The 26234-nt window shown below is 39.0% G+C and overlaps 2 protein-coding genes across 4 annotated transcripts in view; both read right to left on the reverse strand.

Annotated features, from left to right (window-relative positions):
* Window positions 1-3: 3 nt before the first annotated feature.
* On the reverse strand, window positions 4-10037 carry ada2a (adenosine deaminase 2a). 2 transcript variants are annotated; one of them, XM_022683785.2, is made up of 11 exons: window positions 9861-10037; window positions 9333-9442; window positions 6574-6921; window positions 5679-5895; window positions 5374-5584; window positions 4121-4248; window positions 3923-4013; window positions 3165-3273; window positions 2915-3072; window positions 1762-1964; window positions 4-1298 (listed from the first exon to the last, which is right to left on the reverse strand). In XM_022683785.2, the coding sequence occupies exons 3-11, from the start codon at window positions 6869-6871 to the stop codon at window positions 1208-1210; spliced, it is 1506 nt and encodes a 501-aa protein (XP_022539506.2). In that variant the 5' UTR covers window positions 6872-6921; window positions 9333-9442; window positions 9861-10037; the 3' UTR covers window positions 4-1207. The 2 variants fall into 2 exon arrangements, with proteins under 2 accessions (XP_022539506.2, XP_007228411.3); XM_007228349.4 differs by lacking the exon at window positions 9333-9442.
* A 4197-nt stretch (window positions 10038-14234) lies between these two features.
* LOC103027200 (cat eye syndrome critical region protein 2) overlaps window positions 14235-26234 on the reverse strand; it is a 40537-nt gene continuing 28537 nt past the window's right edge. The window contains exons 8-19 of one of the 2 annotated variants that reach the window (XM_007228348.4): window positions 24704-24790; window positions 23701-23845; window positions 22740-22869; window positions 21966-22003; window positions 21769-21860; window positions 21379-21505; window positions 19834-20219; window positions 18946-19092; window positions 18123-18804; window positions 16085-17957; window positions 14909-14969; window positions 14235-14621 (exon numbers count right to left, since the gene is read on the reverse strand). In XM_007228348.4, the coding sequence (XP_007228410.3) occupies window positions 14912-14969; window positions 16085-17957; window positions 18123-18804; window positions 18946-19092; window positions 19834-20219; window positions 21379-21505; window positions 21769-21860; window positions 21966-22003; window positions 22740-22869; window positions 23701-23845; window positions 24704-24790 (3765 nt within the window). In that variant the 3' untranslated portion in view covers window positions 14235-14621; window positions 14909-14911. Of the gene's footprint in view, window positions 14622-14908; window positions 14970-16084; window positions 17958-18122; window positions 18805-18945; window positions 19093-19833; window positions 20220-21378; window positions 21506-21768; window positions 21861-21965; window positions 22004-22739; window positions 22870-23700; window positions 23849-24703; window positions 24791-26234 lie in introns of both variants that reach the window. The other variant, XM_007228347.4, reaches the window with a different exon arrangement.

A 26234-nucleotide genomic window follows, 5' to 3' on the forward strand; every position in this document is an offset into this window, starting at 1 on the left:
GTGTCTCTTTGAATTTCTTTATTGAAAGAGTTCAGCTTGTTATTTTGATTCTTACACTCTTAAACAATCTGCAGTCAAAAACCTGCATGGGGGAAATTATTTTGTTTTCTAAAAATATGATTTTTTCCCCCTAGTTTTCTCCACTTTTTGAAAAATGCCTAATTATAATTTCAATCATTATTTATGGCTCTGCCTTGCAGTTGCATTAACATAAGGCACCATCACTGGATAACTAAACACACATCTGCCATTTCTGTTAAGCCGACAGACACAAAACACTGTAAACCAAAATACTGAAATCTGATCTTCCCCTGATGATCTAATTACGACAATCCCCTCAAAATAAAAGATTATTATTATTAAAGAATAACGATAATTATTTAAATGCTTTTGGCATTTTATAGCTTTTTTTACAGCTTCCCTGAGATGATACATGTAAAAACATATTTACATTCAACTGCCCTTATGTATTATGATCGGTACTTATCCAAAATCCAAATACACTATTAATGAAACCACAAATCACACACACAAAAATACCATGAAATACATGAAAATGAATGTGTTGGAAAATAGTAGCTTCTAAATGATCCATTGTAATCCTGTTAATGTAAACCTGTGAACACACTTTAAACATAACTGTATTTAAAACGGATTGAAAAACAATGCTTAGCAAATGAAATGCTTATTATTATTCAGTTTAAATATCAACAATTTTATCTTCTAAAATTGAAATACACATATTATGAGATTATTTATTTGGCAGGCAGTGTATATCATTATTATAGTGTCCTTAAATATACTGGGAATGTTTTTGTTTTTTGTACAGTGGTTTTAACCCTATTTCCACTACTGAAATGACCCAAAAATCACCTCCCATCATGTTGTAGCAGGCTGTTAATCATAGCTAGATTTAGAGTATAAAACTGAATTCCTCCACTAGAGGGTGACACATGTACAGAAAACTATTCCAGATCTCAGCATTGCAACTTTATAACTCATTAATAACTCATAAAAATTATAGGGCATTAATAATAACTCTCAGACTAAGAGAACATAAACATCCCTCAGTGTACTCATCATCACCATCCACACTAAAACAGCTGTCTGGATCACCAGTAAAGTGCATATTACACTTTTTTTTTCCGTGGCTGTACAATTGCACTTTATAATATTAAAATGTAAGAGTCTTCTTTCTTAAGCAGGTCTAGAGCAAAGTCTGTAAGACAAACTTGTCCCATTTCACAAGTAAATCTGCAATGGCCTTTTCCTTCTCTGTGGAGGACAAGGAGCTATACCTGCAAAACAAGGAAATGGAGAGATTTCAGTCTGTAGAATTTATCTAATTCATTTGTTACAGCAGAAGCGTTTTAGACTGTAACCACTGAAATACAGTATACACAGTTTACATTCCCCCTAGTTACATCTGGGGGAAACAAGGGGAACATTACACACTTACTCACAAGATAACACCTCACTGCCTATACAAGTGTGGGCATTCCCAAGTCATCCACTGAGGTAACACCTCATGATCAATTTATACATACTTCTATCCCATGACTTTTGGCATGTAAGTGCATTTAAACATTGCTCTTTAAAAGGAGATAACTGCTTAATTATTCAATTATATTATTATATCAGTGGATAAAATGGTCTTAAAATGACAATAATATAATTTCTCACAATTACATCTAGGACGGTATGTCTTCCAAAAAAAAAAGTGAATGCTGTGTAAGTGATGTGAATGCACTGATGAGTTACCTAAGAGAGTTAATGACGAGCTCCTTCAGGGTGGCTAAATTAGACCTCATTCCTCCAAAGCCCATAAAGGCCTGGTAAAAGTCATGGGAAAGTCCCGTCGCTCCAAACAGAGCTGGATCATCTGAGCTGATCACCATGGGTTGGCCTTCCTCCATCAGCGCAGCGGCCGGATGGTTCCGCAAGTCTGAAACCAGCTTCAGGACCTGAGCAGCAGGACACAAAAAGGCTATAATACAGCAAAAACACTGCAGTGATCCGTGTGTTGCTTTACAAGAGGCATAAAGTGTACTGGGCTGATCTAACAGAACCAAATTCATTAAAAAGTGATCTGCAATGCAGGGTAGGCTAATGTAGCAGAGCTGTATTAGTAACAGGAAAAATCACACAGTGTAAAAATGAGAAATGGTCCTCTATGTGTTTGTTACTTGTCGGCCAATGGGGAAAAATGTATTTAATTTATTTTAGTAAAATATTTTATGGATACAGAGAACTAATGCCTGCATAATTCAAATTAGGGCCTAAATTATATATTTCTTTAGGGCCAAATGATGTAAATAAATTTACAACCTGCTTATACAGTATAATTAACTGGAAAATAATATATATATTTTTTAAATGAAGACAAAACTGAAATTCTCATAATTGTTGATGAAGCAGAGAGCACAAAAGTTTGGCTCCACAATCGAAAGATCAAACCTGTTTTAGCTTCCCTTCACTGGTTTATAAATCTCATAATGGGTTAGCACCTACATACATCTCAGACACAATCTCAGACTTAATATCATCTCAGTCTTAAGATCATCAGGAGCTGCTTTCCTGAACATTACCTGGATGAAGCACAAAAAGATTTTTTCAGCTTTCAGTTTTTTTTATGCTCGAAAAATCGAGAACTCTTTACCAGTTAATATTTGTCAAGCATTGAGTGTTACTAACTTTAAAAGGCAGCTAAAAACATTCCTTTTTGGCTTCATGTCTGTTTTTTGTTAATATATATATTTTTATTTTATTGACTTTGTTGTTCTTATGTTTATTTTATTCTTTAATCACTCACATTTCAATCGTTTTTATTTGTTTTTATGTGTTTTTCTGTATAAAAGGTGCTATATAAAATAAAATATATTATTATTATTATAATTATTATTATTATTATTACCTGGTTAGATATGGGGCAAACCTCCACTGGTACCTTCATCTTCCGGGCGAGCTCTTTGACCACAGGGTGGCGTGTCATTGCAAATCCGTGACCGATGCGAGAAGTGTTGAACAGCAGAGCGTCCATTATGTTCTGATCCACATCTGTACCCTCTGAATCTACACAAACACAATGAAACAGAGAGCATTAAAAGACCCATATAAACCAATAAAAAATAAATAAAAAAAAAACAGAAAAAAAAGTGTCGTACTAGTCTCTCCTGCATGGAAGAAGAAGGGCAGAGGGGTGCCCTGTTCCTCAGGCAATTCCAAAGCCTTTCTAAAATACCACAGAGGTCTTCCACTGTCCTCACGTCCCACCTAGAACAGAAGAGAGCATAAACATCATTATTATTCCTACAGAACAAATTTAACATTGCTTTAAACCAACAGAACCAAAGTATAGCAATGATTGGATTTACAAGCATGTAATGATGTGTAATAAATAAAGACTAATAAAACACATCCGGGAAAGAGTGAAAATGTGCTGAATGGCAATATTTCAGTGAAATTTTCAGTGAAACTGTTATTCTGTAACATGTTTTATATCTGAAAATATCTCACCAAAATATACTGGATTAACATGTCAAAAAAATATATGGTCTATTTATTAGTCTATTTATTATATAATAGCCTGTTAGGTCTATTCTGTGTAAGAATTAGCCTGCTTGACACATTTTATAGTTTTAATACTATGCTGAACTTTTGTTAGCTAACATATTAAGAATGATAAACAGGCCTAAAACTAGTCTATTAACAAACTACACAATGCAACACTGCACTGATTAATTCCCATTCCAATCAACCTTTATAAGAATCAACTTTCAAACAACCCTGAAGTCTGTGTGTAGGCTATGTTCCACTTAGTCCTCCACAGAAATAGGAAAGAGAAGATGAAGATAAATAACATCCCTCCTCCTTCATTTTTTGGAGATATTTATTTTTCTAATGTCAATTAAACTTTACTCACAAAGTCAAATCCTGCCATGATATCTGGAAAGTTCCTCTGTAGTGTCAGTGCCTCTTCCACAGTTTTAACGGCTTCTGTTTCATTAATGCCCCTGGAATACAAACAAACACACACACACATAAATGGCCATTTTAACAATAGATCAAATTATTTATGGAGTTTATAGAATTTGTAGAGTTTATAGAATAATCTCTGTACCTGTGAACAGTGAAGATAATTCGAGCACCCAAGAAATCTGGGTACTGAGTCTTAAAGCGTTTGACAACCTCTCGGCAAGCCCTCATGCTCCAGTCTTTACTGTTTCTTCTGCCATCAAGCTCATATGTCTGAAAATATCAATCAAATCATGCAGTATTTATACAGAGTTAATGAAGCCTTGTATCACCAATATTCTAACTTTTTAGATTTGAGTAGAAAAGCTTTAGTAGAAAATAACCCCTAAAAAGATAGGATCATATATAACGTTTTTTGTAATGGTCACTGATGCACACAAAAAAACTGCAAATAATGCACAAATAGAATTGTGTCATATTCAGAATCGGTCCTTCTCTGATCTTGAACCATCTAACAACATAACATTCGGTAATATTTTCATACATTTCTTGTCTGAAATTAATCCAAATGAGCTGCCCCCACATGTTCTTTACAGCTGTCCACACATCTCCTGAATTCTATTGGTTAGTGAAAGCGTTCTAATATATTCTGAAGCATTGCTGTAAGTACTTGATTGCATTCAGTGATGAGGTCATTAGTGACATCAGGATGTTGGATGATCAAAACTCCACCTCATCCACAGTTCCCTAACTCAACTAACGGTTTTGGATGGAGCACCATCATTATTCCAGAGAATACACCAATAGTTCCACTGGTCCAAGCCACAAATATCTGCTGGTCCAACATGCCTGATATTGATGCAGATTTGGGATGTGCGATATGGCCCTAAAATAATATTATGATATTTCATGGTAACATTTTTATTGGCGATATGACAAAAAATTATTTCAAGAATACACTACTGCAACAAAATGAAAATTTAATTGTATTATTAAATACGATATACCACACCCTTAACTGAGATAAAAAAAAAAAATCAAGAATTTTATTAGATTTGTAACAGAAGTCAATGATCCAGAATGATATGATACTAATAGTAATGCACTCCAAATATCTCCATATATCCAGGATTAAAGTTAAATAAATGATACTGTAAAGATATGATCTGTCTCTAGTAGATATATAATGGGAAATGAGAACAGTGTGAATTTTTCTTTTGTTAAAAGCAGCAAAAAAGTAGTACCCTGATGTGATAATTAGGGGTGGGTGATATGGCACAATATTTCAGGGTAAAATATATTAAATTAACAATATTAAAAATGTTGGCGATATTATTGTGTACGATACGATAAGATCTGGCACACCCCTAATGCAGATACACATGCATTAATACGTACTGGTGGCAGTAGGGCTCTGACTTCCATATACATGATGTTGTCCATATAGAACTGCCTGAGGCCTTCATACAGGTAGTCCTTAAAGATAGGGGCATAAGTGACCAGTCCATAGGCCACAAAGAACGCTTGTTCAAACCTCTTCCAGACAATGTCTTGGTTCGGGTAGGCTGTATCTGGGTCTTCAGTAAACAGTGTGAGATTACGGATGAAGCTGTAGATGCAAGCAGTAAAAAAAGAAAGCGTAAATAAATGATTTTATCTTTATAATGTCAGAAAAACACTGCTGCAAAGTATTTTAACATCACCTGTTGTCTAGCTCAGTGCTGTTCAGCTTCTCTCTCAGAGGTCTGAGCAGGGTCCACGTGGAGCAGTGACTCTGTGGTTTAGGCTGCTCTGCAGAGAAAACAAACCGAACCGATCGGTCGTCTGTAAAGCACACGTAGCAGTTCTCTCTGTAGGTCACGTTTTTTACCAGCCATTCAACTCCAACCATGGCAAAGTCATGAACGTGGAGTGCTGCACCTGGAAGAGAAATGGTGAAAAAATGAAACTGTCAGGTAAAGAACAGTAATAGAGTCAAACTGTAACATACACTGCCCGGACAAAAATAAAAAAGATCACACTCTCTAATATTTGGTTGGACAGTCTTTAGCTTTGATTGCGTCACACATTCACTGTGACATTGTTTCAATAAGCTTCAGCAATGTTACAAGATTTATTTTAATCCAGTGTTGCATTAATTTTTAACCAAGATCTTGCAGCAGCATTGATGATGGTAGAGTCTGACCAACCGCTGCACAAAGCAGCTCTTCTCCATCCAGCACATCCCAAAGATTCTCAATGAGGTTAAGATCTGGACTCTGTGGTGAACTCTCTCTCAATCCATGTGTGTAAAAAAATGATGATCTCATGCTCCCTAAATCACTCTTTCACAATTTCAGCCAGCTAGTGTTCAAGGGTGGGCGTGATGTGCGCAGGAGTGATGGATCGTCATTGGATTTTTTACAATGACAAGAATGAAACAGAAGTACTGAGGCTACTTATAAAATTAAGTAGAAACTACAGATAATTGTGTGAAAAAAAAAAGTACTCTAGTATAGATAGCCAAACTTTCTACTTAAGCAAGGTAACGAAGTATTTGTACTTCATTAATTGACACCTCTGTAAAAGTCTTTATGTCTGAAATCAGTGTGAACATACCTTTAGGCATCTTCTTCAGCAAACTGTAGACTGGGCTCTGCTCGATCAGAGGCTTCGCTCTAAAGAAGTGCATCGCAGGGGGAAACTCTGGCAGACTCATGTCCTGCAGCTTCAGCTGCTCAAGTTTTGCATCCAGGAGCTTTTCCTGCTCGTTCAGCACCACGCCGCCTCCTATCTCTCGGATCAGCTCCTGCTTTATGAGATCTTCACGCTGCCGTGGATCAGGCATTCCACAGCTGGGTGACATCCAGCAGAGCAGCACCACGCCCACCAGACCCAGCAGCTTCCTCACAACCATGGCTTAAGAGTTCGACGTGTAGGTCTGCTTGCACAGTTCTACAGAAGATGCTACATCCATGAAGATAAAGATGCAGACAGTTTAATTTTTTTTTTTACCAAAAAATTCCTAAAAACAAAAAAAATCCTAAAAACATAAATAGATGCTCTCATCTGTTTGTCCTTATTTTATTCTTTGTTTCTCCCATTCTCTCCCATTCATTTACAACAATACCTACCAAACTCTTAGGTAACCACCTTGCAAACACACTATAAAATCCAACACATTGTCACTGTAACTTAGCAACACCCTACTAAACCTTTGGCAATTACTTGGAAACTACCTAGCAACCACTTAGTGACACCACAGACACTACCTGGAATACCATAACAACCAGTGGAAAACACTTTAGCTGCACAAACATTCAACATTTTCTTTAGAATAAAAAAAAACACTTTTCAAGTAATATTAATAATAATTACATTTATTTGGACATTCATATCATATCAATATTGCCAGATACTTAATTTAAATTGCTTAGAAATAAAAAAGTAATAATAATATTAGAGTTTTATACATCCATTAACTACTATAAAGACAAAAATAGCTAACAGCTTCAGTTCATGGGGCTTGCCCACTGCTTTCTCTTCTCTTTTTTTCTCTGGTTAGGTTTCTGTTAAAGTCAGTTTCAACCATGAACGACACAAACTGTTTAAAATTAGGGCACCTGTTCATTCACCATTTCTTCTGAATTCAAGGATATAAATAGTCACTCATCCTGAACTCATCCTAACGGAACTAGATGGAGATCCATCACTCCAGAGCCTGCAGTTCCACTGCTGCTCCACACGAATAGTGAAATAAGGCTCAAGTCAAGCTTCTCAATTCTACTGCTAATGCTTTTTCATTTAGCCAACATAGAAACATCATTGTGTATTACTTATTGAGAGAAGAATAACACACCAATATACCGATGTTGGAATCAAATGCAACTTTGCATGTGTAAATCAATGTAATGATGATACCATATGTATAAGTGATTACAATAATAGAGTGAAAAGTTTATTGGGAAACTGTAAATGAAGTTAAAAAGAGGCTCTCGTTCCTGTAGAGGCATGTGTAGCAGTCAATGCTCTCTCACCAAGAGGTACACTACCTAAGGTAGATTCTGAGTGCTTTTTATAGGGCAGGCAGGAGAGGCGAATCATTTACATTTATATCTGCCCAAAACATTACTGAGGTTTTTTTTCTTAAGTTCCTTGGTAAATGAGTGTAAATTAAAAGGGACAAACAATTTTAGGAAGAGTAATTTCTGCTGAAACAATAAAATTGATGCAGCTTTGCATTTTTTATGTCCTTTAAAAAAAGGAAACACTGGATTATAGAGCAGAACTGACATTCAGCTACAATACAATCTAATCTAATTTAAAAAAGCAACAAAGCACCATCTGTTTAATCCCAGTAAAGCTATAATTAAATGATTTAATTTAGAGCTCTAGCTAGTTTATACTAACACAAACCCCGTGACTCACCGCCTGCCTGCTGTTATTGTCGGTTCTAATGACATTAGTCGGTGTTCTGTCCAATTCTGCTACCCATCGATATGTGCTACTTAGCGATTGTCACTTTTACTGTTTTTTAATGTGTTTTTTTCTGATAATTTAGTTTATTTTTTTCTCGGGTGCATTGTACAGTCTGGACTCACTATTTTGTATTTACCTTTAAATACACACTAGAGAGGCGTAGTTTGACAAGGTTGTTTAAATCGACAAAACACGGATGTTATGCCGAAATCAGCACCACCTCTCAGCAGCGCGCACACACAGTCTTCTAGGCTTTAACTTTACTTAAAAAATAAGGAATAGGAAATACCCAAGATACTGTTCTAAGCTACGCTTTTCATTATTTAGAAATAATGAAATAGTAATCAGGTAACAGGTGTTCTGTCGAATTTTCCTACCCATCGATACATGCTTCCCAAACGTACTGCGCATGCGCCGACCTACACAATTTAATTATTTCTCCTGTTTTATGTATAATTAATCTGGTTTAGGGGGGGTTTATGTGCATTAAACAACCTGGACGCACTGTCATTGCACAAAAGTGTAAATGGAAACTAAAAATTACACTTATTATCATAAATAAAATACAAAAGCAGTTTGTAATGAGCTATATTTACTATAACTTTGCCATGGTACAATGAATTATGCAATCCAAATCTAATAACGTACATCTACTGCAATATCACTGGGTACATGCCCTAAAATAGTGCTTCTTTTGTATTTTTACAGTTAAATATACATTGGGGCAGCACGGTTCGACAAGGTAGGAGAATTCGACAGAACACCGGCAGCTCTTGCCAAGAGGGGTGCCTTTATTGGAGGGTAGCTTAATTCGGCACACCACCTGTTTTGTGTTGCTGCTTCTTTCCTCACATACACTCAGAATACGCTTCTGTATTTTACTTTTTACTGTAATTTACCTTTTTAATGCTGTACTTTTAACACACAGGAGTGAAACTGACAATCAGCTGAAGCCCAGACTGAGGGAGGGATGTTCCTGGAAAAGCAGCTGTTCATAACAGAGAGAGACCTGAGAGAAAACACGGCGCTGTTATTTACAATGAAATAAAAGTTTATCCGGATGTTTTGTCGATTTGTGCTACCTTGTCAAACCTTGATACCCTAGTGTATAATTAAAGTTCAAAATACCAAAGAAATCGCTGTATCAGGGTCAAGTTAAGGTAATAAAACGCTAGGTGATTAGAAACATGTTTAAATTATTATTTTATTATTATTATTATTTTTAGTTTTAACACTCAAGCAAACAATGACAGTGACTTTGGATTGTAAAAATCACCCGGGAAATAAAACATTATCAATAAAATGATCAGGAAAAGCACGTGAAAATAGTAACATTATCTGTAACGCATGCGCAGATCCGCTAAGTAGCACATATTGAAGGGTAGCGCAATTCGACAGAACACCGACGGCCGGTTGATTCCGCTTACCCCGGTAATCGCTCCGCAGCTTCTGCAGTGTGTGAAGAGTGTTTAATCAGAAAAAGAGAGAGAAAGAGAAAGATAGGGAGAGAGAGAAGTGAAGAGGAGAAGTGTGAACACAGGAGACCCTTCCCTGCTAACAACAAGCCTTCAGCCCCCTGAGCCGCATTCAAAACACCGCAACGTCACATCCCCCTAAACCCAAACCCCGCCCACTACATTTATCACGATATTTGAAAATATCTTGCTATTCATGAGATATGTCATAAAAATATTACATTACAATATGTCCTATATCTTAATTGAAGAACTACAATACGTTCCCTCGTAATCAGAATGATATATTTTTGTTATACTACCTCAGAAAACAAGATTTTATAATGTTTTTTATATTGAATGATTTATTTTCTTTATACATCCCTGTTATTTGTAAATGTTTTTTCCTACATTGTAAAGAAATACCAAAGTCATCCAGACTATGAAGGAACACATACGGAATCATGTAGTAACTTTAAAGTGTAAAACAATCCGAAATACTAAGCATTTAGCAATGTAGGCTCTTATCTGGAGAGCCGTTTTTCTTAACTTTGTTAAATATTTCTTGCCATAATATGGATTAGTACATTACTCTAGCAAGATTTATTGACTTTTTATACTTTCAGGATTTAACTCTGTAGTGTGGAGAATGTATAATACAAATACAAATAATCTAGACAGATGACTGTGTAAGACCAGCCCCTACAATGACTTGCAAATATATTCATACCCCTCAAACTTACAAACTTTTTCACATTTTGTCACCTTACAACCACAAACTTATGTTTTTTTGTGGTTAAATGGAAAGTTTTCTTCTTTTTTTTTTTAGGATTTTACGTAAAAGACCAACAAAAAAAGCACACAATTTTGAAACAAAAAAAAAAAACTCATTCAGCCCCCACTATATCAATACTTAGTAGAGACACCATTTACCGCAATTACAGCTGAAAGTCTTTTGGGGTTTTTCCTCCACCAGATCACATCTAAAGAATGAGATATTTGTCCATTCTTTTTCACAACATAGCTCAAAATCAGACAGGTTGGATGAGGCCTTCACAGAACATGTGTATTTATACTGAGACTAAATTACATACAGCTGAACAAATTAATTGACTGCACTGGATAGAGGGCTGAATATTTTTAGCATGCTACTTGACAAAAAAAAATTGAAAATATAATATATTTAAGTTTGTGGTTGTAAGGTGACAAAGTAAAAAGGTTTAATGGGTATGAATTCTTTAGCAAGGCACTGTATTTAGCAGCTTGTTTAAAATAAAACACACAGACATTTGAGAAATCCAAGAGAACAAAAAATCATGGAACGTTATTTATTCTAAAAAAAAAAATGCACAGTATAGAAACACTTCAGGTCATTTCCAAAATAATCTATGTCAGTCAGATAAGAACTTGTAAACTTCACATTCAAATGAAACATACAGTCCTTTTGAAGCCGTTGTGCTACTGAGGTATTGTTTACAAAAAGCAAATAAAAAGAAAGAACACATTTATATAAAAAAAAACAGTCCAAAATAACGTACAAAATGTAACACAGTAAATAAATATGATTCATATTTAATCAACTCTAGTCGTTTTACTAGTGGAGACAGAGACGAACAGCAGAGACAGTGGGGGATGACAGAATCAGAATCAGTAGGTGTAGATCAGTCTCTAATGCAGCAGAAACACACATACAAAACAAACCTGTACACAATAAGTACGACCTCATAGTCTGCAACAACTAACTTGTCCTATCATAAGATAACAGCTTAAGCAGAGAGTATAACTCAGCGTCTACTGCTAAAATCTTAAATTCCCTATCGAGCAAAGAAAAGTATGCACAAAAGCGCAGGGTGGCACCTAAATCTACCCACAGGGGGTGCCACTTTTCTTTTTTCTGTAATAAACATCTGCAACACTTCACACATCCACTGTAATAGATTTAGGAATTTAAAAAATGCATGACGATCACTATTTGTTTGCACCAGAATTTGAACGCCAATGCAGGTTGTTAAAATGAGGGTCAGTACACCTGATAATGACTTGGCACCCAAAAAGGATATTCAGCCCTTTGAAAATGGACCGACATCAGACCAACCGAACTCATCGCTTTATAAAAGAACTTTGTAGTAATAGCGGTCTCTTTAATTTCAATCCACTTTCCTGTTAACTCCGACACAGTTGGAACAACATGCTGATATTTGATAAGCATGATGCAGACGACAGGACAGGAACGGCATAGTCAAACTTGGCACATGTGTGTGTACTGTTGCCAGCAGTTAGATTTTGTCCAATTATGGAAGTTAAGGCTTGTGCAATGTTTGTACAATCGCAAGTTGAACAGTATAAAAAACAACAACAAAAAAAGCACTGTGCAAAAGGCTTGGTCAAGGAAAAGGAAAAGCTTTTGCCTGCAAATTTTGATGTAACATTAGAATAAAGATAAATAAAGTTAGTGGTCTGAATATGCTTAGTCATAAAAGTTATAGATATAGTCACTGTCCAAAAAACATTCACAAACACCTCTATTTTTGCGCAACAGTTCTTTCCATTGAGTGCAAAGATCATGATGCATGGATAAGCAAAAATGATCCAAAATGACATGGAGAAAAAGTAATTTTTTGTTTTTTTGTTTATTGTCCAAAAGTATTGATACATTAGTTTGTGTAAATATATTTCTGTGAACTCCAGCCACTGTATTGTATCTGTACCGTTCCACCAGCCGAGGTCAAGTAAAGAAAGTTTCAATCTGTAGCGCATGATGGTGCCTAAACTCAGCCCACAGCTACAGCCACTTCTTTTCCTTTTTTTAATCAATAATCAAATAACATACACTTCCATGATAGACTGATAACATCAGTTGACTACATGTTAAGTTAACTAGAAATACTGGTCTTTCTACAGAAGAGACTTGGAAGCTTGTGGAAGCTTGGTTAAGCTACTAAATTTAATGCTAATGTTTCTGAAGAAATAAACTCCTACTGTACAGGTAAATAGAAAACATATGTCCTAAGATGCCCAAAACTTTTGCACAGGACTGCATTTCAGTGTATAATTTTGACAGTGAGAAACATCACCACATCATGATTATCTGTGTGTGGGAATTATAAGCTCGCCAGACTTTTTGTTCTTGAGGTAGATAGATGCATTTTACAGCCGATCACTGGAACAAGCCTGAGCCTGGCAGCCACAATTTAATGGTAAGTTAAATAAAACCAAACAACATAAGCACAAAGCAGGCATGTCAATCTGCATGTAAATAGCAGGAAATCTGAACGATATGCCACTTTTAGGGCAGCTGTGACCGTGCGGAATGCTCACACTCTTTTAGTCCACCTTAAAATCAAATTACAATGACAGACAATAAAATAAAATAAACAAAAAAAAAAAACTACAGATTTGATCAAAGCAGTTCACAGCAACTACTGGTCTGTTGTCCACACAAAAGGCTGGAAATCAAATCAGTTTTAGAAAGGCGTAACTGGAGCACAAATCACTGAAGCGAGGTCAAAAAAATCATCACAGTTCCAGTCATCACCATGTATCGCTTCCGCTTTGAACAGTTCAGTAATACCCGTATTAAAAGCATGACACCCTGAGGACATGAAGTTCATTATCACGCTGAAGTATGAAAGAGGAAGCACCAGAATAGAAAAACAATAACAATATCTCCTATATGACTGTCCTAAACATTCCCTATTCACCTCCAGTTACTTTCACAGCTTACAGACAAGTGGCTAAAACTCAAGACTTCCCTCCACAGCAAAGAAAGACACCCAAATTATATACGAGACAATATCTAGAGATGCAGAGCAGAGCAGATCTATTAAGTGATTTGCAAAAAAACAACATGCATAACAGCTCAGAGGAGTAATCTCAGATAAAAGAGTCTTGATATACAGTGATATATATTTATATATACACACATAGTAGCTCACATCTACTTGTCCAAGGCCACTAATTCCAGTATTAAAGACTATCTCTAGTGCATAAACAACAGGAGCAGCTGAGTTCTCCAGAAATCCACGAAGTCAAACACATTCTTCTGGGGGAAAGGCAGCGTTGAAGGATGCATAAACACAGGAGACGGCCACCTAAAAACAGGACCACAGATCCAGCTCGGGTCATCTCTTAACAGACTGGTGATCCGCTCAGTGCTCCCCTGCTGTGCTGTAATGGTTAGTACATCTAAACAACATCACACATACAATAAAGGACATTCAAAGAGAATGTGAAAGGCAACAGAGTGTCCAGAGGAGGGGAAGGGGGGCAGAGATGATTCGAGGACTTTCTAAAATCTACAAGTACCTTCTGTTCAACACCTGAGTTTAACTTTGGAAAAGAACACCATGTTGATAACTTCCGTTTGCTTGTTTGCTGATCCTTTTTCACTGTTTTAATTGGAGTTGTATTTCCAGTGAAAAAAATAGACAGAGGAAGGGTTCACACCATCAAAGTGTGAAAAAAAAAGATCCAAAGTCAGTGGAAGGACTCAAGCTCCTTTCTCATCAGGATGAAAGCCAAGAGAGAGTCGATGGTGTTCACAATCCAGAGGAAGCAGCACATAAGTGCAGTTCCACAACACAAAAAAGAACAAGACAAAATGACATTCACTCTGGAAAGTAATGTGTCTTTTCACAGTCATGTTTGAAAGCCCAGTATCAAAGACCAGGGAAACAGTCTTCCAGTCGAGAGGATTGAGGAGATCACTTCTTTGACCAGCTTTCTTCCCGACACCTACACAAAAAATAAATTTTCAGATTTAAATGAAAAAAAAAAAAAAAAGTCTTCTCAAGCATTACAGTAACACTAAAATAAGTGAAAGGCTTTGAGGTCTGTAGGGCAGGACAGCTGGTTTGCAGTAAGAGGAACCAAATTTGAAACTCAGCAGATTTAAACATCATGTGGAGGACTTCGCTTTCTGTTTAAACGCAACACTGACTCTGGAAACTCTACACAAAGGTCAGCATACTGTAAACCATCATAAGGAATAAGTGATATAAATTATAGCCAAATAAACTCACCTTTTACACTCCCTGCTTACTACCAGGGCCAGTGGGTGCGGCTGCGTTCATCATGTTCTGCCTGCCACACAAGAAACAAACGCCATTGTTCAGAGAAATGTACAAAAAATCATAGAAAAATATATTTTGTTCAGAAAACGAGCATTGTTAATCTTTATTTAAGTTTAATTTAAAACGAGGAATACTGTAAGAATAAGAGACGAATAAAAACAGGGAGGATAGAGAGTGAAACGAGAGTTAAACTAGGTTTTAAGAGGCAAAACTGCAGGTAATTTTAGTAAACATCTTATAATGGATGGCAATCAATATTTCCTAAGTATTTATGAATTTTGGATGACATATCATGTGCAGTAAAATACAGAACTATGGTTTTACCATAAACCCAACAACATCTCTCCTGTATGATCGTACAGGAGTCTCTTCAGACCTTAGAACTGTTGTAAGAATCCCCCCAGTAAGGATTCTGTATTTAACTGGTAATTTCCTTTTTGAGGCAACCTGTGACCGAATCTCAATAAGTTGCCTCTGTGATACTGCATCACTCTGCATTTTAGACCACAAAGGCAGAAATGTGTGGGTGGAAACACGTGGCTCAGCAGGCCACGCGATTAACAGAACACAGAGATAAAATCAGCAGATACAGAGAGGCGTGTGTGTGTTTGTATGTTTGCATGTGTGTGTGCGTGTGTGCTGCTGTTTGCTGCCCAAAGTGATCAAACATATGTTTCGGTTACCTGTGCAAGAAACATTGAACTTCTGATGAGAAATACTGTTTTAATCTCGAAAGATCTTGTGGCTCGAGATCTCCTCATATATCTATTCAATTTCCAAGCAGACTCCAATGAAGCACCAAGCAGCATTTTGACAGCAAGTAATATTCAGACCAAACAAAGACAGATTTTTTGGCTATGTTACTGCAGATTACTACATTACTATCCTCGCCCTGTATAGCGTGAGTCTTTGAGCTACAAAACAGCCTTATTGTGAAAAGGTTTTGAACTGAGTAAACTAATACCAAGCATAAATTACGCTTTATTCATTTAATTTATGCAATCCAAGCATTAAAACCTAAACCTGGTGTTTACTGGTACTCCCTGCTGGTATTGTATATAGTTACACAGATTTTTTTTGGGCCTCATTTAAAAAAAAAAATATATATATATATATTTTCCTTACCCAGGAATGATTAAATGTTCAGCTGCCATTTCCCTTTGTGCCACCATCATGCCCTGAAAGTGGCCAGCAGTTTGCGGATGCCTGTACATGGCCATGCGGCTCTGGCCTGGTGAGAAGGGCAGGTGCTGGGGTCGTTGCAATGCCTCCATCAGGTGTGGGTGAGGATGCTGAGGAGGAAAATGTCCACTGGGCCGCTGAGGTCTGGAAGGGTACATCCCAACAGTCATTCCATGAGGTGGGGGAGTGCCACCCTGCTGCATGCTGGGATGCATGGTCCGGGGATCGTAGGGGTAGTTGTGCTGGGGCTGTGCAAAGGTGCGACGGCGGGCCGAGGCATTGTGGCTGTCCAGATCCAGGATTTCTTTAGGGCTTTCAGGACGATCAGAGCCTTCCTCTATGTGGGCCCGTTTGGCAGGGCTTCGGCCATCCTGGCTTTCATTGGCACTGCCATGGAGTCCATCAGAATGAGGACTGGGGGACATTAGACTTCCACCAGAGCCTTCAGAACCTAGAGGGGACATAGTGTTCTCTCTCTGGCGACCGTTGACACCTGGACCAGACATAGGTGGGAAAGAGTTGGGCATCATAGGATGGCGAGGAGGGTACTGAGGCCTAGGCCATTCACCTGCGGGAAAACCATGCCGATTGTTATGCTGCTGCTGAGGATAATAATGCTGTTGTTGTTGCTGATGCTGTTGCTGCTGCTGGTACTGAGGATGCATGTTAGGATGGCCCTGAGGGTGCTGTGGACCCATGTGGTACTGATAGGAAGCACCTTGCTGCTGATCTGGAGGGTAATGTGCAGGACTGTGATGAGGGTTCATGGACTGAGATGGAGGTCCATGGCCTGGGTAAGGTAAACGGCCAGAGGGAGGTACTGCTCTGCCCACAAACTGCCCATAATGTTGTGGTGCTGGACTGCCCATGGCACCAATAGCATTGTACTGAGCTGCAGTGTTGCTTGTATGACCAGGAGCATGGTTTGCTGGTGATTGACTGTTAGGTGGAGGAAGCTCTGGCCTGCTGTGGTGAGTCTGTGCTTCCGGGCTAAAAGGTTGCTGTTTGTAGTGGCCGTTAGTATTCGCATGACCAGTCTTGGCATCTGGATTGCAGCTTCCAGAGTTTCCCCCAGGCTCTCTGGTTGGTTCACTTGGTCTCTGATCTGCAAGTTCAGCAGGGGAGGGCTGGGCATGTGGCTGGGTCACCGGGTGGCTGGGGGGCAAAGGCTTGAGGGAAGCAGGCTGCTGAGCACCAGGCTGAGACACATGAGGCACAGTCTGTGGCATGCCATGAACAGGCCCTGACTGAGGTCCTTGTACAGATCCATCCTGGGACATCTGCTGGTGAGTGGTGTTAGGAGACATGTGGGGGGGGCCATTAGAAGGGTACTGAGAGGACATTCCCTGAGGGCCTTGCTGAAGGGGACTCTGCAACATTCGGTAAAGAATATTTTGGGGCGACTGTGAAGGTCCATTCTGAGAGAATGGTGGAGGAGCAGTTGTGGGCATCTGGTGAGAGGACTGGACGGGTATTTTATCTGGATTTTGTGGAGGAATCTTCACAGGAGAAGAATCCTGAGATGTCTGTAAGTGGGATTCTGAGTGGGACCCATTTTGTGAGGACTTAGGGCTGTAATGGGGGATTGGAGGATTGACTTGTCCATGGTTCTCTGATGTTGGTTCAACCCTTTCTTTTTGTGGTGAGGACAGCAATGCAGTCACCCCAGTTGAGGAAGAGACCCCCTTTTGTGGAGATTGGCTCCATTCTGGGGCATTATCGGTCTGTTGGTCACCATTGGACTTTTCAGGATGTTCAGGTGGACCAGTGTGAGGTGGTACGTTGTCTTGTTTAACAAGTAATTCCACTCCTGTACCTGAAAGAGTGAAGAGACGTTAAACATGACTGAATCCAATAAAGAATAATTACATTACACCTTCTACATTGCTAATGATTAATTCAAAGTCTATTCCCACTGATGCCCACTAACATTCTTTATTACTTTTTAATTGTAAAAGTATTCCCCCTATAACTCTCCTACCTTTTGCTGCTACATGATCAGTGCCTTGGCTATCCACAGTGCTTGAGTGCTGGCTTTCAGGAGCAGATGAATTCACTGGTGGAGGCGGATACCTAATGTTGTGGCGGGAGGACGAGGCTGAGAGTTGCTGCAGGGCAATCATCTCTGGGCTATCCATCATGGAACCCAAATGTGGCCTGGACTCTTGAGGGGTATTGGGAGGCCTATGGCCCATGGGTCCTGGAGCAGGCATCCTGTATGGACCATTAGAATGTGGGTATCCAGCAGTGTGTGGAGGACGCATCATGCCATGACCGTAAGGGTGCTGATTACCCATCGCCTGCTCCTGCATCATAGGTCCTCCAGGTGGATGCTGTCCTTGAGGGTTTGTCCAAGCACTATATGGACGTGGTGGAGGGCCATAGGGAGAGTAAGAGTTGTACATGGGGGCACCAGGTCTCGGGTAGCCATTTCCTGTGGTGTGCATGGGTTGCCCCTCAGGGTGCTGAACGGATGGGTACATGTTACCCTCTGACGGAGGAGTACAGATGCCTCCAGGCTGCATGGCCACTGGTCTTGGTCCAAGCGACGGGCCATGGGTGGGTCCAATGTAAGTGTGCTGCTGATGTTGAGGCTGAACTGGTCGGCCTTCAGGTCCCATTGGATACCTGGGACCAAAATGTGGGCCATTGACAGGTGGACCCTTCAAAAAAAAAAAAAAAAAAAAAAAAAAAAAGAAAAATGATAAATTGTTTATTAGGTAGGTGGCCAAGACCAAAGAAAATATTATGAAAAACACTATTAACTATATAGATTACTATATAAAAAATGAGTGTGGTCAAACCTGCATGTTGTAATGAGGTATTTGCTGTGGCCCATGCGGTCCTGGTCCCCCAGTCATAAGAGGTCTCTGCCCTGGATATGGGTATCGGGGGTCCATCATCATTCGTTGACCATACATGCCTGACTGTGGAGGACCAGGGTGCCTCTGCTGTTTGCACAAAAGAAAATAAGGTAGAATATGTGAATGGGTTAAAGCTGTATATATATATATATATATATATATATATATATATATATATATATATATATATATATATATATATATATATACATAAAAAAGATTGCACACTGGATTTTGGACCATTTTTGGTTACTGACTGGACCTGAAGTGCTTAAACGGCAAAAATAAAGTTGGGGTGTTAAGTCTAAAACTTTTGACCGGTAGTGTATTTAATTTTTTTTTTATTATTATTTTGGTCAGAGAACACACAACTCACTATGCAGCCTACAATAGTGGATTAGCCACAATGCTAACAGCTGAATTGTCAATGCTAACCAATGCTTTCTGAGCTGAATTACTTCCTGGTAGCTGATAGTAGATTGATTGTGTATAAGATAAGAGTTCCACTGAAACTGGTGGAAACAAGGGCTGGTTCTCTGAAAAGCACCACAGTTCTTAGCGCTTTTCGACCAAAAATTTGTTTGAGCTCATGTTTGATTTAATGTGTGATGTCTGTCACTCTGGTGACTCTCTCTGGTCTCTGGTTATGATAGTTAAATTACCATTATTAAAACATCCAGAGTGATTTCTTAATTTCTTTCCACCTTTATCACTCTGAAATTATGTCCTTTCCTTAGATTTGAATTTGTTAAATTGTTCATGAGCATGATTAATAACCATGAATATTGTGTTGCATGTTTTGAGATTAGACAGAAAGTGTGGTCTTGCCTGTTGGTCAGGATGGTACATGGCAGCTCGTGGATCCCCAGGATTCCCAGGATGAAGCTGTCCTGGGTGGACGTTCTGGGGGTAAGAGGGCCTATTAGGGTAGTTATATGCAGGGGGCTGCGCAGAGTCTGGGCCGTTCTCCTGAGGTCCCTTGCCTCCTTTGCCGCTGCTGGGGGCTTTGCGTTTCTGCGCCTGTTCTGTCGCCCGGATAAGGCTTTCAGGTCCTGACTGGCGACTGCTTTTGCTTTTGCTCTTCTTCTCCTTGCGTTCGCGCTCCTCCTTGGTGACGTGGAATTCCTCGTCTGTGTCTCCATCCTCCGAGGGGAAGTGTTTCAGCAGGGCTCTGCTGAAACAGCGCTCCAGTGACTCAGCCATTATTGTGTACTCTGAGGAAACACAAACACACAGACAAGCATCATCCATTTAGCCCATCAATGTGAGACAAAACACACATGCGTGCACACACACAGGGGTCTTTGCTCTCCTCTTAGAGCTGGTACGCTGACCAGGTCACGGAGCTGCAGTTGACCTCTGACCCCACAGCCCGTCCCAGTGGGGGGAGAGCGCTCTGACAGATGGATGGCTCCAGAGAGGGGGGGCTGCAGGGATGGAATGTCTGTGTGGCACTGCAGGTCCCGGCACACTGGAGGACAACTCAATCGCTCTCCATTAATCACTGTCAACGCTCACACACTCACACCCCACCCACCACCACTCACATTCTAACTCCTCCCATCTCTACTACAAGCTTTCAGCAGAGCCTTATCAAGATCACAGATAATTACCTGCTCTGTTTTTGGCTTTTTTGCAATAAACTTCACAATTTGTACTAAAGGTTTAACTAGCCTGCAACAAATAATTGATTAAATTGATTAAAATGCATTAAAATAGTTGTCAACTTATTTAATAATAAATTAGTTGGATCTATATTATACACATAAGCACAGTTGCTACCCCCTAATTGGCAGTGGGGCAGTAAGCCAACCAAAGCAATGGCAGTAAAGCACCACAAAGGATGCATGTTGGAGCCAAGGACGTAGGAGATTCACTTTAAGTTAGTATTAAGTTGTTAGTGTTAATTCTATTTTTCTCTCACGCAGTGCTACTAGAGCTTGCAAGAGTAGTTAAACACAACGTGTCTCATTCTTAGTAAATTTATATCTCACTCATGTTTAGTGAACAAATTAGCCTTAGCATTCCCCTTAGCCAGAGTTTTCACTTCCGCCTTAAATTCCACCTTAAATGTGGCAGTTCGACCAGCAGTTCCAAAAGAAGCTGTAGTTTTAGTCAAGCTTCCTTTAATCAGGTGTTATTACAGCATAAGATGTGTCCTAGTTTATATAAATTTACGTTGCATGAAAGTGTTTGAGAATCACAGCCAAGGGTATATTCAAATTACATACACTGTGGTTGTGTTATTAAATAACTAAATAATAAAGACTTGTGTATTAAATTAAATACTGGAAATCTGGACAATGTGTTTTTCCCACCTTGTTATCCGTTTAATAATTAATTAATTGAAAAAAATAATAAACAAATATTTACCACTCTCATCCCCATTGTACTCCTGACAGTTTTCGAACATGAGCTTCACATCAGATACAAATTCATCCTTGGTAATATAATCTCCTTCATTTAACTTCTTCTCAATTGTAGAGAGATCCATTGGAGTCTGGAAAAACAGAAAGGTAAAACTTTAATCCCAGACCATGTTGAAAAAAAAAAGTCAACACCATCCCAAATAATACCAAAACACTGTACACCACAAGACACTATACATAATTAAAAATATATATTTTTTTGCCAATCCTACTTTCATAGTAAGAATTAAGAATTGATTGCATAATAACTATTTGAAAATGAAACTCAATTATACAAATGAAGTCTGTTTGATTATAATTATTCCAGTAACTATGTAAGAAGTGGGATGTTAACCTGAATGATCTCATTGTAGTTCGGGGCGTAGGACTCATCCACAGGTTCCAGGAAGGGCCAAGCATCTTTGTGAGACATCAGAGCCTCCAGAACTGAGGAGTAAGAACATTGCATTATAGCACAAACCTACTGCAGCTATAAATAAGTAACATATGCCACACATCACCGCTAGTAGAGACTGTTTCATAACCACACACCTTTGTATAGAGCGGCGTAGTCGTCATCAATTTCGTAGCTGAAATGGAAAAAGAGAACTGAAACTTAGCACAGGAGAACACAAAATGGCCAGTATATGGGTTACGGGGTTCAAGGTGATACAAATCTCTTTATCTCTGCTGTAAAATAAGTTATTCACATTTTGAAATGTTTGTGAGCCTTGGAGACTCTAAAAAAACACTTGGAGAAGCAATTTTAAGAGGAATCAGCCACAAATTCTGCATGATAGAAAATAGACATAAAAACTAGAAAACCTTAAAAAAGAAAGGTTTGGAGGACAATGAAATGATTAATTTGTATTTAGAAAAATATTGATTGTAAAATGTGAAAAGTTCAGGAAAGCGCCAATTTTATGACTTTTATTCATTACATTTTAACAATTGCAGATTTACTTCAATATTTTTTTTTCTATTACAATTACAATTAAGAATTTCAGTAATGTCACAGCGACATTTGTGCACCAAGGAATACAATATAGAAGACATTACCACCCACTGTGCTGATCACTGTGGATGGTAATAATCGTGAAATGCTTTATCTGAATAGAACTGTCCATGTGAACAGACAAGAGACTCTGGCAGAAATCACATCCACATTCAAGGCCACACATTCATACCGCATCAGTTAAAGCAGAGTATCATTCTTCAGGTTCCACAGGACATGGTAAAACGTCTGTAGCATGGCTATTGAAATAAGTGTAGTTTTTTTTTTTTAAATAAGTGTAGGGTTTTGAAACAACTGTAAAGAACTCTTACAACTCCTTGGTGCGGCGAGCGCGTCTGACAGGTGAGTGTGGCTCCAGGTTGAGGAGTTCTGGAGGCAGGTCCTTCCCCTGAGACAGCAGCCAGGCCCTCTCCTCACGCTGTTTCCTTCTCCGTGCTCGTTCTGAAAACACGCACAGACGCACACGCTAAGTATATGGTATAATGGGTTAAACCAAACATGAAAACATTAAATTTGTACACACCTCCTTATATAGTTTTATATGGTTACTTGCTTATTTAAACTTGAGATAACTCATTGAGAAGAGAATAAAAATTAATTCAATATGTTCACAAGTCAATCCTTTTCATTACAATATAAGCCTGCTTACATACAGTATGTACTCCCATATACAACATGCAGTAAAAGACCAATCTGTACTTTCCAAGTGAGTTTAAGAAGCACCTGTTAATAATTTGATCTTCTCTTTTCAAGCAATTTAGAAGTAGACTAACGAGAGAAACAGTAATTCACTGAGCAGAAGCTTTAGAAGGCAAACTTGATCAAAAGGCTCGGCGTAGATAAAGGGACGAGTTGCTTTCTCTGCTGATATGAAAGGCTGTGGCAGAGAAACCCTGCTGTGAGGATTAAAGAGGTTTGGGGAAGGATCCATTGGAGTGCTCTGTGGGCCCTGGTCTTCATCCATTATACATTAACGAGCAGAGCGTCCCGCCGGTGCAGCCGCGATCAGGAGTTAATTAACCCTCTGACAGACGATATCAGAGAGGAGTGGAGGGAGCTTTGGGTGATGAATGAGATTTGGGAGTTTCCTCGCTAACTCAGGTCTTTGTGCAATTACACCAGGCCTGGGTTAAAAGCAGGCACTTCAATGCAGCTGTGTGCATGTGTGTGTGTATTTGATCTGGCTTCTGAAGGCACTTTGAGCACAGGGGTTGTGTGTGTGTAAGTAGATGGGAAACAGGGTGGATAGAGTTGAGGATGGATGCTACGCACCTTCAGTGGCTTTGGCCCTCTCCAGCTCCTCCCGCTCTCGCTCCTCTTGGAGGAGTCGCTCATCTTCTCGCCGCTGCTCTGCTAGAAGAGTCAGCCTGTCCAGATCCTCCTCCCTCTGCTTTATGTCCACCTCAGAGACGATGTTCTGCTTTAATGAGACACACACAAACACACAAAGTCATGGCTTGCTAGAGATATTCAAGACATATTTACAGAGATATTTACCAGAACAAAAAGGGAAATTAAAGCATTTGAAGAATGTTGGATGGTTATGAATTCTATCTTTATTTCAACTTGAATTGTATGTTGATGTGCTGTTATATTAAAGTAAAACAAATGCATCCAGACACTCAAATGACTAACAAAAAGGTTTTCAGTTGTTTAATCCCAATAGAAATCGAATGTCCCGTCTGGATGCACATCTCTAAGTTTCGTCACCTCGCGTTTAATGAAATAGCTATTTGCTCACTGCCACGCACCGTGATTACGCTTTGGGCGTACGTTTCCATGGAGATTCAAGTAAACACAAGAGCGAGTGGAAATAGAGGAGCTACTGAACCCATTCTCAGTGTAGAAAAGACAAATTCATCTCCAGATAGCTGGAAGAACGATTTTAAGAGGAGAATAAAATTAAAAATTTGGCTTCTCCCCAAACACAAATAAGAGTCAGTGTCTCTTCTTTGCTCCCGTGTCTTTTAGAGTGCTTAGGCGTGGCCATCACGCTCCGTGTGCAAAACCTGAGATCATGTGGCAATGCAATGTCATGTGACAGAGAAAGCCCAAAAAAAAAAAACTCATTGGTCCTCCTGTTTTTTCCAATCGCAGTCCAGATGCAAGACTTTTATCAGAGTAGAAGTGTGAAATACTTCCCCCTGAGAAACTAATCCCGTCTGGAATGGGCTTTAGTGCTAAAACTTTAACATTATTATCAGCTACATTCTGGCAGACAAAAAAAAAAAATGTTAAATAAATTCTGCCAAAGCAGAACTGACATAACACTTACATCTTCTTCTCTGCAGACAAATTTCTCAGAAAGCCTCTGAGAGTTTCGAACTGGAGGATTCAACCGCTTCTGCTGCAGCTCTCGTTCCTGAGGAAAAAGATCTCAGTTAGTTTTCCCATCTCTACACATACACAAACATAGACACACAAACATAGACACACAAACATAGACACAGAAACATACAGAAACACACAGAAACACACAGAAACACACAGAAACACACAGAAACACACAGAAACACACACAAACACACACAAACACACACAAACACACACAAACACACACAAACACACACAAACACACACAAACAGCCTCTGGGGAGCACTTTAGGAGTGTAGGGGTGTTGGAAGGGTCACTAGGGTCAAGTCATGCTCTAACTGACTCACCCTTTACTTCAACCCCCTCAGGCAGTTAATAAATCAATTTCTTAAATGAAACCTTCTACAGGTCATTTAAACAAGGATGCCAAAACTTTAAACTTTGAATTAGACATGACTGTAGGAGATTTTACCCCATTTTCTACCCAATATTGAGGGCCAATCACCCAATCTGTTTATATGACAGCGTAACATCCTAGCTCCAGAAGCTACAGACATCTGTGCTGACCAACATCACATTAGGAGTAATGTAGGGAGAGAGCAAGCAGCATGATATGGAATTCGAACCTGCAATCCTCGGATCATAGTGAAAAGGCCATAGTCCACTGGACCACCTGCAGAAAGCAGCTAAATCTATGCTCATTGTGTAATATAGAAATAATAGTCTATAAACTATACATTTATTAAATCCACATTAATTGTAAGGATTTTATCATTTTAGTTGGGTGTAAGTGTGGAAGAAGAATTTCCGGAACTTTGTATATATACAAAGTATATATACAAATTATATATATATATATATATAATTAGAGAATTCCCCAAAATCAATATCGTAACTATCATGAAAATCCTAACTCAAGCTTTTGGTGGATAATAACAATATTTTAATATTTTATACTGCATTATTTGCACTTATTCATAATAGTTCATAGTTCATATTCATAGTTATTTTCATCATACCAGTGGTCTGCAGAATGATAAAAGTAGAAAAGAAGGAGCTGAAAGCCGTCCCCAGTGACACGGCTAATAAGAAACAAGAATGAGCTACAATCTTAATCATCATTGTAGACGTCATCTCCAGAAGAGCACTTGCTGCATTACTCAATAGCACTTAATCCAGCAGTGTGAGATGGACCACCGCTGGTGCCTCCACTGAAGAGGTCACCAAACCTGCCAGGCCGCAGGCCGTCAATCACCAGGCTCCACTCCGGCCTGCCTCAAGGTGAGAGCCTGCCTCATGTCACAGGCGGGATGAATTAGCTCTGACAGGGCTCTGTGCACGTGCCCATCAAGTGTCAGGGTCATAAAAAATGGACCACTCTGTCCATCTGAGGTAATTGTGCTTCTTAGTACTCTATAAATGATTCACACACACAACACAAAGGAGAGCTGTAGGGGGACACATGACGGTCATCCTAATGCAGGACAAATAT

This window comes from Astyanax mexicanus, chromosome 10 (assembly GCF_023375975.1).
Source record: "Astyanax mexicanus isolate ESR-SI-001 chromosome 10, AstMex3_surface, whole genome shotgun sequence".
Lineage (NCBI taxonomy): Eukaryota > Metazoa > Chordata > Actinopteri > Characiformes > Acestrorhamphidae > Astyanax > Astyanax mexicanus.